The sequence below is a fragment of the Carcharodon carcharias genome, chromosome 17 (genome assembly GCF_017639515.1).
Source record: "Carcharodon carcharias isolate sCarCar2 chromosome 17, sCarCar2.pri, whole genome shotgun sequence".
NCBI lineage: Eukaryota > Metazoa > Chordata > Chondrichthyes > Lamniformes > Lamnidae > Carcharodon > Carcharodon carcharias.
In genome coordinates this window covers 106,249,474-106,265,257 of record NC_054483.1, presented here as the reverse complement: position 1 = coordinate 106,265,257, position 15,784 = coordinate 106,249,474, and the positions used below count along the sequence as shown (strand labels likewise).

At 40.5% G+C, this 15,784-nt stretch overlaps 1 protein-coding gene across 1 annotated transcript in view; it reads right to left on the bottom strand.

Moving 5' to 3' along the window:
* The window catches only part of ubtd1b (ubiquitin domain containing 1b), an 88,950-nt gene extending 73,548 nt beyond the window's left edge, over window positions 1–15,402 (bottom strand). Inside the window, exon 1 of the mRNA XM_041209350.1 lies at window positions 15,203–15,402. Within this exon, the coding sequence (XP_041065284.1) occupies window positions 15,203–15,290 (88 nt within the window). The 5' untranslated portion in view covers window positions 15,291–15,402. The remainder of the gene's footprint in view (window positions 1–15,202) is intronic.
* Window positions 15,403–15,784: the final 382 nt, after the last annotated feature.

The following is a 15,784-nucleotide window of genomic DNA, read 5'->3' as shown; positions in this document are numbered from 1 at the left end:
ATGAAATAATAGATAATTAAGGGCTAATCTGTGCCTCAAGCCCATTTAGCCATTTGCAAGCCACATCTCTTGATACTCTTATTCCTCATTACATCTCACAAACGCCCTTAATTAATTTGAAACCAGAGTGAAATATGCAGTTGACATTCCACACAAAGCAAGATTCCACAATGAGATGCATGATTAGTTCACTTGTTTTCAGTGACACTGGTTGAGGAAAGAATGCAACCAGATTACTGGAGAACTTCTACCCTTTGAAGGACACTGTCACATCCACTATAACAGGCAGTTAGGATCAGTCAGAGTCTTGGTTTAACACTGCATCTGATGGACAGCACCTTCAACATTACAGCAGTCTCCAGTACTGACTGCACTGATGTCATCTTAGATTACGTGTTACCAAATGAGTCAAACTAACATTGAACTCACCCATGTTGAGCAGTGTGGGTAAGCTCTGTCTCAATTAATATTAAAGTGATATTATCAAACCAAGAATATACCACCTCTTGAAACATGCCAGATCTAGTGCAATTTACTAGAGTGCCAGCTCCAAATATTAAAGGAGCCAGAAAATTCAATGGGGGGGAATGGCAAATTCAATGCGGGGGGGGGGGGGGCGGATGAGTGAAAAAGCAAATCAAACATGATTACTCACATTTTTTGGGACCAATTTGCAAGAAGACAAAGCTACCAGTAAAAGTTGTAAAGCCTATTATAAACTGATGCAATTAAGACTGTAATAGATAATAAAAGAAATGGCAGACTTGTTGAACGAATGCTTTGCATCCATTTTCACAGTAGAGAACAAAGGCCAAAATACAACCGATGTAAAATAACCTAAAAGTCAAGGAGAGGGCATTACTGAGTTTAATACAAAAAAGAAAATGGTAAGGGAGAAAATAATGGGATTCAAAATAGCCAATTCTCCAAGACCTGCCAGTTCCCCAGGTTATTAAAAGAAACAGGTGAAGAAATTACAGAAGCATTAGGCAGAATTTTCACAGCTCTCTAGAACTGGAAATTGAATTGCAAAATTACGTCACTCTTTAAGGAGGGAGTAATAAACCAAGAAACTACAGATTCATTAGTTTAACATCAATTGTGTGTGTGTGTGTGTGTGTGTGTGTGTGTGTGTGTGTGTGTGTGTGTTGGGGGGGGGGGGGGGGGGGGGGGGGGGCAGGTGGGTGGGGTGTTGGTGGTGGTGATGCGAAAGTTACTGGAATCTATCAGAAACAAAATGACTAAGCACCTGGGCAAGTATGAGCTCATCAGAGAGATCCAGCATAGTTTTGTGAAGGATATGCTGTGTCTAGGTAGATATTTTCAGATGACTAACATGGTGGTTAAGGGAGTGTCTATGGATCTTATCTGAACGAATTTCCAGAAGCCATTTGATAAAGTGTGACATGATTTCTAAAAAGATGAAAAGAAAGAAGAAAATTAAGGAAGACTTGCATTTATATAGTACCTTTCACAACTTCAGGATGCCCAAAGTGCTTTTACAGTCAATTAAACACTTTTTTTGAAAGTGTTGTCACTGTCATAGTGTTGCAATTATTAGCAAAAACCAAACTGCACAAAATTGGAGGAAGGCTGGTGACAAAGTGCCATTTCCTCGGGATCTCAATTTTTGTCATATACATCAATAACTTGGATGGAGTTGTACATCCTGCTTTGCAGATACCAACATAGAAGGTACAGGAATGAGGTAAAGGCAGATTAAGTGATGGAGTTCAATGTGGGCAAGTGGGAGGTCATCCATCCATTTTGGTTCTGAGAAAGACAGGGTTTTGCAAGGGTACAAAGAGAAGCTAAATAGCTACTTGTTATTGTAAGTATTGTGCTCCCATAGCTTAATTTTGGGCACCTCACCTCAGGAAAAATATTGACCTTGTGGGGATGCTGTGCAGATTCAACAGAATACCACTGCTAAAGGGCCAAATTATGGAGCAGATATGAACCCCTCAATTTAGAAGGCTGAGGGGACATCTAATAGAAGTGCTTAAAATAAAGGAATTCAACAGGGTAGATTACAAGAAACTGTTTCTTCCACTGTGGGATTCCAGGAAAAGGAGACAATCTTAGAATTAGAGCTAGTGTATGCATGAGTGAAATCAAGTAGCACTTTTTCCCCCCGCACAAAGGAAGGTAGAAATCTGGAATTCTTTGCCTCCCTCAAAAGCTGTGGATGCTGGGTCAATTGAAAATTTCAAGACAGGTTGTTGGAGTGTTTCAAGGGATATGTAACAAAGATGATTCAATAAGTGATCAGCTATCATCTAAAATGGAAGAACAATTTCGAACATCTAAATGGTCTATTCCTCTTCCTCAACGGAAAACAATGCTTGTGTTAGCATTACATTCTCAGCGGTAAAGTACATTTCCAAAAGACCACCATGTCCTTTACTCTATTAGGGTTAGGGCCTAAATCCTCTTAAAAAGTGCTCTGAAACATCCTCTTTCCCACACCAAGCATTTTGAACAAAAATACCAATTTTTGAGCAGTTTGCAGTCTAAGGCTCCTGAGTTCTGCTTAACGATTGGACTGAGACTGGTCAAATTCACTGTAAATAATGCACTTACAGCTAGCTGAGGGGCAAGTGTTCCAACCCACTGGCTTAGGTTGATATGAAATCAAGTGCCAGATGCAAAAAGACAATGCATTTTTCAGCAGGATTCTGGGACAGTGTCATTTTATTATAACGAAGGCCATAAGCCAATGTAATTTACTGAAAGTAATTTTCCACTAAACCTACAAAACAACAATGACAATATTTGGTGGCATCAAATGATAAAGAGCTTTTGCAATTTGCTGCACCCCATAAATTGCCTTCTGGTACATACTATTCATATCATGCAATTTTTTTCAATACTTCATAAAAGATAATGAGTTGGTGGCAATGGAGCAGCAACATCAGAGAACCATTTCTTCATCTCAATATACGAGTCAGCTCTGATTTAACATTGAGCTTTACACCAGCTGGTCACGTAACCTGTGTACAAGTAAAATGCAAAGAGCTGTGGATATTTGAGATCATAACTCCCAAGTTATCAGGTTAGTCTATTTGTAGAGCAGAAATGACGGTGCTCCTAACCATATGCCGTTTGGACAAGTATTAGCGTTGCCACTTGGACTGCCAGATAGAGCTGCATGGGTGAAGTTACCCTATTAAATGGTCTGAAAAATATTCAGCAAGTACAAGAATGGGTTCTGATCTTACAGAGCTTATTTTAGACTGTATAACACTTGGGATAAAGCACAAGGATTACAGATATGTCAATGACAGCAGTAAGGATGGGACTAATTATGAATTAAAGATATAAGATTATTACAAAAATCAAAATACACTGACATAAGGGCAATTTGACTGGTTGTACTAGTGACAATAATAAAAATCAGGAGATCTCTCTTCGATACATCTTTTTTATCAGAGAAAGAGGCAGCAATAAAGACATGTTTGATATGACACATGCAGTGTGAATCAGCAAAATCAACTGAACTTCATTTTAAATTTCCTGAATTACCAGTTTAAAGATATGCTTTAAGATAAATCTTCCATCTAAGGAGAATCAGGAGCTGGGTAGATTTCAAAAATCAAATGACTGGTCACTAACAATCACCTAAATATGTTTTACAATAAATTTAATTAAAATTCAGAGAAACGAATAAATGTATCGTGGAGTTTTAGCACAATTGTTTCTGAAAAAAAATATTTATTTCAGTCCTTTGAATGGGATGTTAAATCTTCTTTTTCAGGTGGATGTATCCAATGGAAAAAAGAAGCCATTTCTTTCAATTAAGATGATCCATTTTGTAGATGGTACTTGCTGTTGCCATTATGCATCAGTGGTAGAGGGAGTGATGTTTAAAATGGTGCATGGGTGCCAGTCAGGTGTACTGCTTTGTTCTGGATGGTGTTGAGCTTGAGTGTTGTTGGAGTTGCATTCATTCAGGCAGGCAGAGAGTACTCCATCACACTTGTGCCTTGTAGATGGTAGACAGGCTTTGGGGGAGTCAGGTGGTGAGTTACTCACTGCAGGATTCCCAGCCTCTGACCTGCTCTTGTAGTCACAGTATTTATAAGTCTGGTCTAGTTCAGTTTCTGGTCAATGGTAATCCTCAGGATGTTGATGCAAGACAGGTGCCATAAGCAGCTTAAAATACAGTTTCTATAATTTCTAGATATTGCTACAAACCTAGGGATTTCAAAAATCAAGACAAGTTTTATATCCAGGGTTGTCTTATACTTGTTGGCCATTCACTGGCAGTGTCGACAGTGGTTATGACATTGTTGGAAAGCAACCTAAATAGAAAAGCAGCAAAAACTGACAGCTCAATTTAGGGCACTCATGGTTACCTGAACAGTTACACTGGGTCACTGCTTTAGGCTTTTCATATTGTTCACTTTGCCACTTCCTTATTATTCACTATAGATTTGGAATATCATTTACGTATGCCCATCGAGCCAAGATTAGGGCCCAACTTGGCTCCAAGGTAGGCAGATGGGTGACATCAAATTCACACTAAAAATGCTACAAAGGAAGACTGACAGGGGAAAAAAGAACACCTATATTTGCACAAAAACCAAAGTTGCACATTGTATAGGCAGCAACATATTAGCATAGATAAAGGGTTGGTTAGCTAACAGGAAGCAGACAATAGGGATCAATGGATCTTTTTTGGGTTGGCAAGCTGTAAATAGTGGAATGTCACAGGAATCAATGCTGGGGCCTCAACAATTTACAAATTATATCAATAACCTGGACGAAGGGACCAAATGTATGGTTGCTAAATTTGCTGATGAGGCCAAGATAGGTCAGAATGTAAATTGTCAAGAGGAGGTGAAAAGTCTGCAAAGGGATATAGACAGTATTGCTGAAAAAGACGAATGTTGAAGCTTTTCGTCTTGCATTCATTGTTACAACCGGGATGGGAAGGGTGCGCAAAATATCAAGCCCCACTACTCAGCAGGCCGTACCATTAATTTAAGTGTTTAACTTTCCCACAGAAATGGCCAGTTGAGTACCTATACCTCTGGTACCCATAAGAAAAGAAACTCTGACCAGGCTTCTTTCAAAACTTAATGATTAATTTATTTTAAAACAAAACTTATTTTAGCAAGTTGCAGGAACCGGTTAACACACAATTGTAATCGGGAAATATGTCTTCCTAAAGAATTCCCCCAGGACATACACACACACAGACACAAATGAAGGACAAACAGATACAGTCTCTCTGCAGAAATGGGCTTTGGAGGATGGGCATTATGAAATAAAGGATAAAGTCCGCAGGGGGTTTGACCTGGAGTTCTCTCGTGTGAAGCTGGTCCTGGTGGATGCCTGGAGGTTCTCATCACTGGTCTCAGCTTAGAAGGTCCAAATGCAGACTAGTTACACTCAGATGAAGATTCTCTGGTTATGTTTGATAGGCACACAAATTTTAGGCAAGGTGCAAAGAGGGAGTCAGTCAAGGTAGCCTTACTTTCTCAGCTTGTTCTCCAACAGGACTGCCTTCAAAACAAGCAGGTTCACAAATTAAGTTTTCTTTCCCCTCTCCCATGTGATTGCTTTTGGTCTACCAGCTTTTCATCAACCAACTTCTTCTCAAGTCACATATAGGTCAGGTGATTTCTTGGAAGAGGCCTGCTTGCTGACAGTTCCAAGGTGAATTTATGACCTTTTAAAAAAAATCCCAGGTTAGCATCCAGATCATGCCATGTCCTTCTATTTTGTAAAGAAAAACTTCAGTCTTGAGAGATATGATTGTAACGTCATCAGGACACTTCACGAGAATACCAAATGAGGAGAAAACAATTTATACTGAATGTGAAGAGAGTGCTGACTGATTGGTAGAGGCGTTGCCATGGAGAATGTACCAATGACAGTTACTGACAGTTAACTGTCAAGCATTGTTTGAAATTTAAACCAGGCAGCTTGACGCTGATTGGTCAAGCATGGAATGAGTCAGTGAATGACTGTCACTTATTTTGTTTAGCTGAAACAGGTGCAACATGTGTACATGTTCTGTCTCAAAGAACAGGGACCTGTGTATTAATATATGTAGCTTCATCTATGTGGTGGTATTCGCCACTAACAGGATGCTGTTGTCAAGCCAAAAAGACATTCTGCTTATCACACAAATGAGTAATATAGTATATGAATTTCAGTGATGCTAGGCATGTAGGTCGTACATCCCAAAGACTGGTGGATCGTATCAAATAGCATTTCCAAGCCACTGTTCGCAATGGACCATACCCAACCAGCCCGTGGTAGAAAAACTCAAAAGTGTCCAACATTAGATGCGATTCCTTGATCGAGGATTGTTTAGTAAATGTTGTCCAATGTGCTAAGGATTACGCTGACGACCAATTTAAGATCATCAGTCGGGCTCGCATGTGCATGTACTGGAAGCTGCATATATTAATACACAGGGCCCTGTTCTTTATAGACAGAAAGAACATGTACATACCCTCCGGGACACCCTGGTCCACTCCTCCATCACCCCCTACTCCTCAACCCCCTCCTATGGCACAACCCCATGCCCACGCAAAAGATGCAACACCTGCCCCTTCACTTCCTCTCTCCTCACCGTCCAAGGATCCAAACACTCCTTTCAAGTGAAGCAGCATTTCACTTGCATTTCCCCCAACTTAGTCTACTGCATTCGATGCTCCCAATGTGGTCTCCTCTACATTGGAGAGACCAAACGTAAACTGGGCGACCGCTTTGCAGAACACCTGCGGTCTGTCCGCAAGAATGACCCAAACCTCCCTGTTGCTTGCCATTTTAACACTCCACCCTGCTCTCTTGCCCACATGTCTGTCCTTGGCTTGCTGCACTGTTCCAGTGAAGCCCAACGCAAACTGGAGGAACAACACCTCATCTTCCGACTAGGGACTTTACAGCCTTCCGGACTGAATATTGAATTCAACAACTTTAGGTCGTGAGCTCCCTCCCCCATCCCCACCCCCTTTCTGTTTCCCCCTTCCTTTTTTTTTTCCAATAAATTATAAAGATTTTCCTTTTCCCACCTATTTCCATTATAAAAAAAAACCCCACTAGAGCTATACCTTGAGTGCCCTACCATCCATTCTTAATTAGCACATTCGTTTAGATAATATCACCAACTTTAACTTTAACACCTATGTGTTCTATTGTACTATTGTCGTTGACATCTTTTGATGATCTGCTTCTATCACTGCTTGTTTGTCCCTACAACCACACCCCCCCCTCCACCTCTCTGTCTGTCTATCTCTCCGCCCCCCACACACACACCTTAAACCAGCTTATATTTCAGCTCTTTCCTGGACTCGAACTCAAGTTCTGTCGAAGGGTCATGAGGACTCGAAACGTCAACTCTTTTCTTCTCCGCCGATGCTGCCAGAACTGCTGAGTTTTTCCAGGTAATTCTGTTTTTGTTATGTACATACACTGTGCCTGTTTCAGCTAAACAAAATAAGGAACAGCCATTCACTGACTCATTCCTCAGGGCAATGCCTTGACCAATCAGGGTCAAGCTGCCTAGTTTAAATTTCAAACAACACTTGGCAGTTAACTGTCAGTAACAATCACTGGTGCATTCTCCATGGCAACGCCTCCACCACAGTCCATTTACCAACCAATAATCACACTCTTCACATACAATATAAATAGTTGTTTTGCCCTTATATTGGTTTATTGCAAGAGGAATGGAATGTAAAAGTGAGCAAGTTTTGCAACAGCTGTACAAAGCCTTGGTGAGACCACATTTGGAGTAATGTGTGCAGTTTTGGTCTTATTTCAAAATAGAGATAACTGCTTTAGAAGCAGTTCACTGGACTCATTCCTGGGATGATGGGGTTGTCTTATGAAAAAAGGTTGAACAAGTTAGGCCTATACTCATTGGTGGTAGAGGAATGTGAGCTGATCTTATTGAAACATATAAGATCCTGAGGGGACATGATAGGGTGGATACCATGGGGATGTTTCCTCTTATGGGGAAGACTAAAACTAGGGGACATTTTGTTTTTTTCTTGACTGTTATTAATTCCATTACTGTTAGGAATATTGGATCAGGAGTAGGCCATTTGATCCTTCGAGCCTGCTCCACCATTCAATAAGATCGTGGCTGATGTGGTTGGGGGGTCTCAGTTTCACTTTCCTGTCTGCCCCCTATAACCCTTGGCTCCCTTGTCGAACAAAAATCTGTCTAACTCTGCCTTGAATAAATTTAAATATCCAGCCTCTAGTACTTTCTAGGGAAGAGAATTCCACATACCAGTGGCCCTTTGGGAGAAAATATTTCTCTGAGAAACATTTTCTCCCAAAGGGCCACTGGTGTGTGGAGTTCTCTTCCCCAGAGAGTAGTGAAGGCTGGTTATTTGAATTTATTCAAGACAGAGTTAGATTGATTTTTGATGGATAAGGGAGATGAGAGTTATAGGGGGCAGACAGGAAAGTGGAGCTGAGACCCCCAACCACATCAACCATGATCTTATTGAATGGTGGAGCAGACTCGAAGGGCCAAATGGCCAACTCCTGCTCCTATATTCCTAACAGTAATGGAATTAATAAGTAAAAAAAACAAAATCAACAAGCTACTTCAGAACAATTCCATTAGGAACCACTGACCAATGCTTAATACCAGACTTTTGCATCAATGGAGAAGCAGAAAAAGACACTGAGAATTCCACAAGTCAAGAGAATGGCATGAGATATTATTTTAGGTCACACACCTATAATTAATGGTTACCATTGGAATGACTTAGGGAATTAGTGCCCTCTGTCTATATGACAGCCATTTCAAAATTTTAATTATTTAAAAAAGGGGAAAACAGTCAGAATCTATAATATACTAGATACTTCGCCAGTGGATTCACATTATGAAACTTGCAACTCTGACTGCCCACTAGAGGCACCAGGTTCTCCCCGCCATGCCATCAGGAGATGAAGAATGAACAAAGTACCAGGAGAATCCATGCGTTGGTAGAACATTACAGCAGGGGTGCTTGGAACTCTTGCATCCAATAGTTCACTATAATCACCACCACTGCCATACCCCTGTCAAGGCTTGTACATGGATGGCTGTTTGCACAATGTACAAGGAAATGCCAGGTGCCCATGTAATCCAGCAAGTATTAGGGGCAGCAGATATCAGCGGAGGCATTGTTGTAAAACATTTCCAGTTTTTGTATACATCTAAATAGCAAAAGGAATCAAAATAGTTTCAAAGTTTGTGCTCTCCCAGCTTGGAATCCATTCTGAGGATAAGGCGCAAGCCACTGGCATCCATTTACAACATAGGTAAAAATTCAGCAGAAGCACAACACCTGTTGCATAATTTCACAAATTTAATAATGTTGATCCAAGATCCTACATTAGCTGGAAGGTAGATACGTTCTCAAAATCTGACACTTTTAGTTCACCCTCTCAAGTGCTTTGCGCCATCCCAAAGGCACTATATAGACAAAAGCTCTTCCATCAAAAACTTGAGATAAAATAACTTTACATTATTGTTGCTGGTATAGATCAGGAAAATACTGAACAACTCTACATATTCTCCTTCTTATATTCCCTGTGATCCCAGCACTAGACCCAGCTCCTGTTCTTGGCAGCAACTAAATGAAACTATTTGATTTAACAGTTACAGGATCAAATTGGATTTCCAATGCTGGATTTTTTTGTACATATAGAAGTTCCTCTAATTTCTCTTTCCCCTATATGAATCATAAGGATGAATGGCCAAACCACTACCATTTACTCATCCCCTGATGTACTTTGATTCTAGATACCTTTGGTATAAACATGACGCGCTTCAAAAGCTGTACCAACTTGATCCAACTTAGTTTTGAATGTACAGTCTCATGCAGCTGTTCAAAAGACAGGTTTATCACTGATTGTCCTTTGAAGAAATGAACAGCAAATCAACAACTTACATTAAACAAGTAATGTTTCAAGATACTCTACGTGAGAAAAAACTTGAGCGGCAGGAGAATAATGGAAAATCACAGACAAAAAGACCGATTTTAAAGCGGCTTTAAAACGCTTAAAGGCAAAGAAAAGTAGCAACGTGGCAAAGTGAAGGAGGGAATATCAGAGTCACAGAGCCATAGGCATTTACAGCACAGGAGGAGGCTATTCAGTCAATCGCATCTGGGTCAGTCCTTTAGGCCAGCAAGCAGTCAAACGGCTAAAGTCTTTTATGTAAATGAATGTGGATTTGCAGGTATAATGACATTTGCTAAACTGATGACCTTCCAAAATGTGCAAAAACAATATACACAAAATACATTCATTATATGATACTTCAATAATAAAAAGAACATTAAATAGTTCATTACCAAGGGTTGAAGACTATTTTTGCATATATAAGTACAGTCTGACTTGCACCAAAAAATTCTTGCATTTATTTCAAGGCTAAACTGTACAATTAGAGTATCTCAGCTATAATTAATGAGGTCCATCAGTAATATAACATGCATGACTATCCCTAATGTAGGCATGAATATGGTTGCATGCCTCCAGCTTGTATACATGCTTAGAATATTATGATATATGTTTGTAAATGTGTTATGGTTTCACTACACAGAAGAAATCTCTCCCATCAGTCTCAAATCACAGGGACACAACTGCAGCATTTTGCAATAATCCTGAAGAGAATCTCACACAAATAAAACTCATACACCATTTGTCATGAATGTGGTGCTCACGATTAGACAGTGTCCCGATATGCAAAAGTTCAGAGTTAATTGCTAAACCAGGGTTGATCCGTTAGACCACAGGAAAGCTCTTGGTTTATCTCTTTGGTCCAATTTACCCAAGGCACTCTTACACTAAACCACTAGATTGAGAAACCTGCTGCCAGTACAGCTGCTTCTCTATGTCATGCAATACAGAAAGCCGCATGTTCTTCCTTCTTGCTGCAACCATTTTAATTATTGTATAAACTTAATGTTCTACATAGTTTCAGGATAATTATGAGTGTGAGACATTGCTTGGAGGATGTATTTTTGCAACCTTACAAAATGAAGATTTCTCAAAAAAAATGTAAACAACTGTACCTGACCCAATTACAAAAAGACTTAATAAGCAAATATTCACCTGCGCTTAGCATGGTGTTCAAAAAATAAATCTGCATACAGGTTCAAAATGAGTCTCCAAAAGGGAACTGGATAAATACTTTAAGGGGAAAAGATGCAGGGATATGGGGAAAGAATAGGACTATCTGAATTTCTCTTAGAAAGAGCTGGCACAGACTCAATGGGTTGAATGGCCTCTTTCTGTGCCATACAATTCTGTGGTTATACTAATGTATGTTGGAATTCATAGAATCAGAATAGTTACAGCACAGATGGAGGCCATTCAGCCCACCTTATCCATGCTGGCTCTTGTAAGAGCAACTCATCTAGTCCCACACCCCTGCCTTTTCCCCACAGCCCTGCAGTTTCTCTCTTCAGATAATAATTATATGTAAAGAACCTGGGATCAGGAAAATTTGCTGAACTTTTTGCAACAGAGTATTGCTGCTTCACTTACAATATTGCTGCTCTCATTAACTGCCTTGAAGAAATGTTTTAGTTGACTATTAATTTAGCTGTGGCTGCTTCAATAAGCAGGGTCCGTCCTTATAGGAAAGGAGTTTGTCCTCCACTGCAGGAAAATGGAAACTACCTATGAAATAGTTCAGCTTGGAGAATCATAAGCTCCTAACAGTCATAAAACAAAATCTGATCATCTTATTCCAGAACCGGAACTATAGGCCAATGAACATCGGAGCAGGGGTAGGCCATTTGGCCTGTCGAGCCTGCTCTGCTATTCAATAACATTATGGTTGACCTGGCTGTGGTCTTAATTCCTCTTTCCTGTCTGCCCCCATAATCCTTGACTCCCTTGTCTATTAAAAATCTGTATAACTCTGACTTTGATAAATTAAATGACCCAGCATCCATTGCTCTATGGGGAAGAAAATTCCAAGTACTGATGCCCATAAAAAAATTTCTCCTCATCAGGGAGACCCAAGAAAGGTTCTCCTGTTGGGATAAGCAAAGCAGAATTTATTGTTAATACTGGAAATCCATTCACTTATGCCAGTCTACCGCAATCTGACCTAAATAGTGGGTTAACACAAATGTCAGCCACCCAGCTGACAAAAACAAAGAATTATTTAATTGTCGTTTGGTCGTACAGAACTTGAGTATTGCTGAAAAAAAAGAGGCATGTCTAAGCTTTTTGTCTTGCATCATCAGGACACTCACAAGAATACCAAACATAAGGGGAGGGCAACAATTTATACTGTATGTGAAGAGAGTGCTGATTGGTTGGCAAGTGGTGTTGCCATGGAGAATGCACCACTAACAAGTGGTGGAGAATTCCTTACATGTCTTAATGGGCTCCATCCTGTATTCAAATTCACCTATAAAATGGAGCAGTCAAATTAACTCCTCTTCCTTGACATACTAATTGAGAACTCTACCAGGGGGTTCTCTACCATGGTCACCTGCAAGTTTACCTTCACTGCTCAGTATATGCGTTGGGATTCTTACAGTTCCACATACAAAAAGATTAGTCTAATCAGCAACCTTGTAAATAGGGTACGAGCTATTTGCTCATCATGCAAGCTTGATGCTGAAATAGGACACATTGAAGGCATCCTGCAGGATAATGGCTACCCTGATCAGATCATTTTGTGCTGTGTATCATGCAAGCTCATGAACGGGCATGAGACCGTCACTTCTGGCCCTGAAAAGTGCTGAGTCTACCTCAGATTACCCTGGGAAGGCAAGGTATCTCAAAAATCTGAGCAACAGGTGAAGCTAGCTGCTTCACACTGCTACAACGCAGTGGCAACATGAGTGGTATTCACTACAATCAGGATGCTGCCATCAAGCCAAAAAGGCATTCTATCTATCACACAAATGATTAATATGGTATATGAATTTCAGTGCCAGTGTGACGCTAGGAATATGTGTCATACATCCCAAAGACCGGTGGATCGTATCAAACAGCATGTACCAGCTGCTGTTCACAACGGGCAGGGTACCCAGCCATCCCGTGCTTGCAAAACTCAAAACACAGTGAAATTGGACAAGATTTGCTAAAAATTACACTGAAAACCAATTTAAGATGGTCAGTCAGGCTCGTAGTGTGGTTCATTTGCATGTACTGGAAGTTACATATATTAATTCACAGGGTGCTTTCTTTGCAGACAGAAAGAACATGTACACACATTGCGCCTGTTTCAGCTAAACAAAATAAGTTACAGCCATTTGCTGACTCATTCCTCAGGGCATTGCCTTAACCAATCAGGGTCAAGCTGCCTGGTTTAAATTCCAAACAATGCTTGGCAGTTAAGTGTCAGTCACCATCAGTGATGCATTCTCCATGGCAATGCCACTTTCCAACCAATCAGCACTCTCCTCATATTCAGTATAAATTGTTGTCTTCCCCTTATACTGTATTCTTCCAAATGCCCTGATGAGTGCAAGATGAAAAGCTTAGACATGTCTCTTTTTTTCAGCAATACTCAAACGTATTTAATTATTCTGGTTAATAAAGCAATAAATTCACATCATATTTGAGTGAAGAGTAATAAATAATATGTTTTTAGTGAACAAGACATGTATTAAAAACAAAAAAACTGCGGATGCTGGAAATCCAAAACAAAAACAGAATTACCTGGAAAAACTCAGCAGGTCTGGCAGCATCGACGGAGAAGAAAAGAGTTGACGTTTCGAGTCCTCATGACCCTTCGACAGAACTTGAGTTCGAGTCCAGGAAAGAGCTGAAATATAAGCTGGTTTAAGGTGTGTGTGTGGGGGGGGCGGAGAGATAGAGAGACAGAGAGGTGGGGGGGGGGGGTGTGGTTGTAGGGACAAACAAGCAGTGATAGAAGCAGATCATCAAAAGATGTCAACGACAATAGTACAATAGAACACATAGGTGTTAAAGTTAAAGTTGGTGATATTATCTAAACGAATGTGCTAATTAAGAATGGATGGTAGGGCACTCAAGGTATAGCTCTAGTGGGGTTTTTTTTATAATGGAAATAGGTGGGAAAAGGAAAATCTTTATAATTTATTGGAAAAAAAAAGGAAGGGGGAAACAGAAAGGGGGTGGGGATGGGGGAGGGAGCTCACGACCTAAAGTTGTTGAATTCAATATTCAGTCCGGAAGGCTGTAAAGTCCCTAGTCGGAAGATGAGGTGTTGTTCCTCCAGTTTGCGTTGGGCTATTAAATTTACCTCCATGAAAATAGAATAACATATTCCAGCGGCTAGCTGAAAATTTTAATACTTGTCATTGAAGGTATTAAAACCCTTCACTTGCCCACTAAGAAACACAATTAAAACTTCAAGGACTTTTCTTGTTTGAATGTGACTATTTCAGGGAATCGAGACTTGCTGGCACTCAATCAAGCTGTGTAACAAAGGCTGAGTGCACACAGAGATAAAGCTTCCCGATAACAGATCTCCAGCTATTGCAAAACATGTGCACCAGTCTCCATGCCCACCTGGGAACAAAACTGGCCTCCAGAAAGCAAAACAAACCTTTGGAGACAAACAAGTAAAGCTTTTTGTCTGGGAAAAAAAACGAGAAAAATTTAATTAATAAATCTCACTTAAAATAGGCTGACTAACCTGAATATTATAATAAAACCTCAAAACCTCTCTCTCAAGGAAATGACAACACACAATGAATGTCAGAATATAAAAGCATAAGAAAAAGGAACAGGAGTAGACCATTCAGCCCCTTGAGTCTGTTCCTCATTGCAGACACAATGTTCATAAATAAGATTCACTAAAGAGTCATATGGAACTAAAAACATTAACTTTTTTTCTCTTTCCACAGATACTGCCAGACCAGTTTTTCAAGCATTTTCTGTTTTTATTTCAGATTTCCAGCACCCACGGTATTCTGCTTTAAATAGCAAGCCCGTCTAATTCTAATGGAAGGAACACGAACAAGGAAGTAGCTTCCAAAAGCAGCTAGATAATAGTTTTAAATACAATCTTTCAACCAAGTCAACGAAGTATCATTTAGATCCAGTGCGATAGCAATTATAACTATAGCTAGTAAAACACATGCACGATGGAAAAAAACTTGATAGTTGCAATTAAAATTATGATCAAAAGTAAAAAAGAACATTCGATGCCATTAACCTGATAAGTCTGCCCAGCCCTGATCACTGTACACTATAATCATTTTACAATCTTCTGCTGCCTTACCTGTTTTTCTGCCATTACCACTCCGTCTCCCTGAACGATGATGTTGCTGCTGCTGTTGCCGGCGTTGGGTCCCCACGCAGCCTCCCATCAATGATGCCCTTGGCCCAGGTGCGTTTCACCCACTTACAGCAAACCCACCTGAAGTCTGGCAGAAACTCGCTGCAAGCCCCCTGAAACCCTTCATTGACTAATTTTTAAGTCCCCCCCCCCCCCCCACCCCCAAAATCCTGGAGACTAAAAAAAACACCGTGCCTGCAAAGTTTGGATCGAAGTGCTCCTCCACCACCCCCAACTGAGACGCAGTGCGGAAGCACAGCTCCCCCAGGTATCAGCCGTAACCAAGGGCAACCAATCGGCCCTCACCCACTTTAGCTGCTACTGAACAACTACACCGACAGCCCTCATCGCTTCACGAAGCTTTTCATCTCGTTAAGTGAGAGAGAATCTACTCTTTCAATGTCATAAAGAGAAAGTTGCCGGTGTCCGTGTACATATATATTCCTTTCTCTCTCTCCCCACCCCCCGCTTCACTCCATTTGGAAACTGTGGTCAGCCAGACTCGACAACCTGCCTCCCACCTGG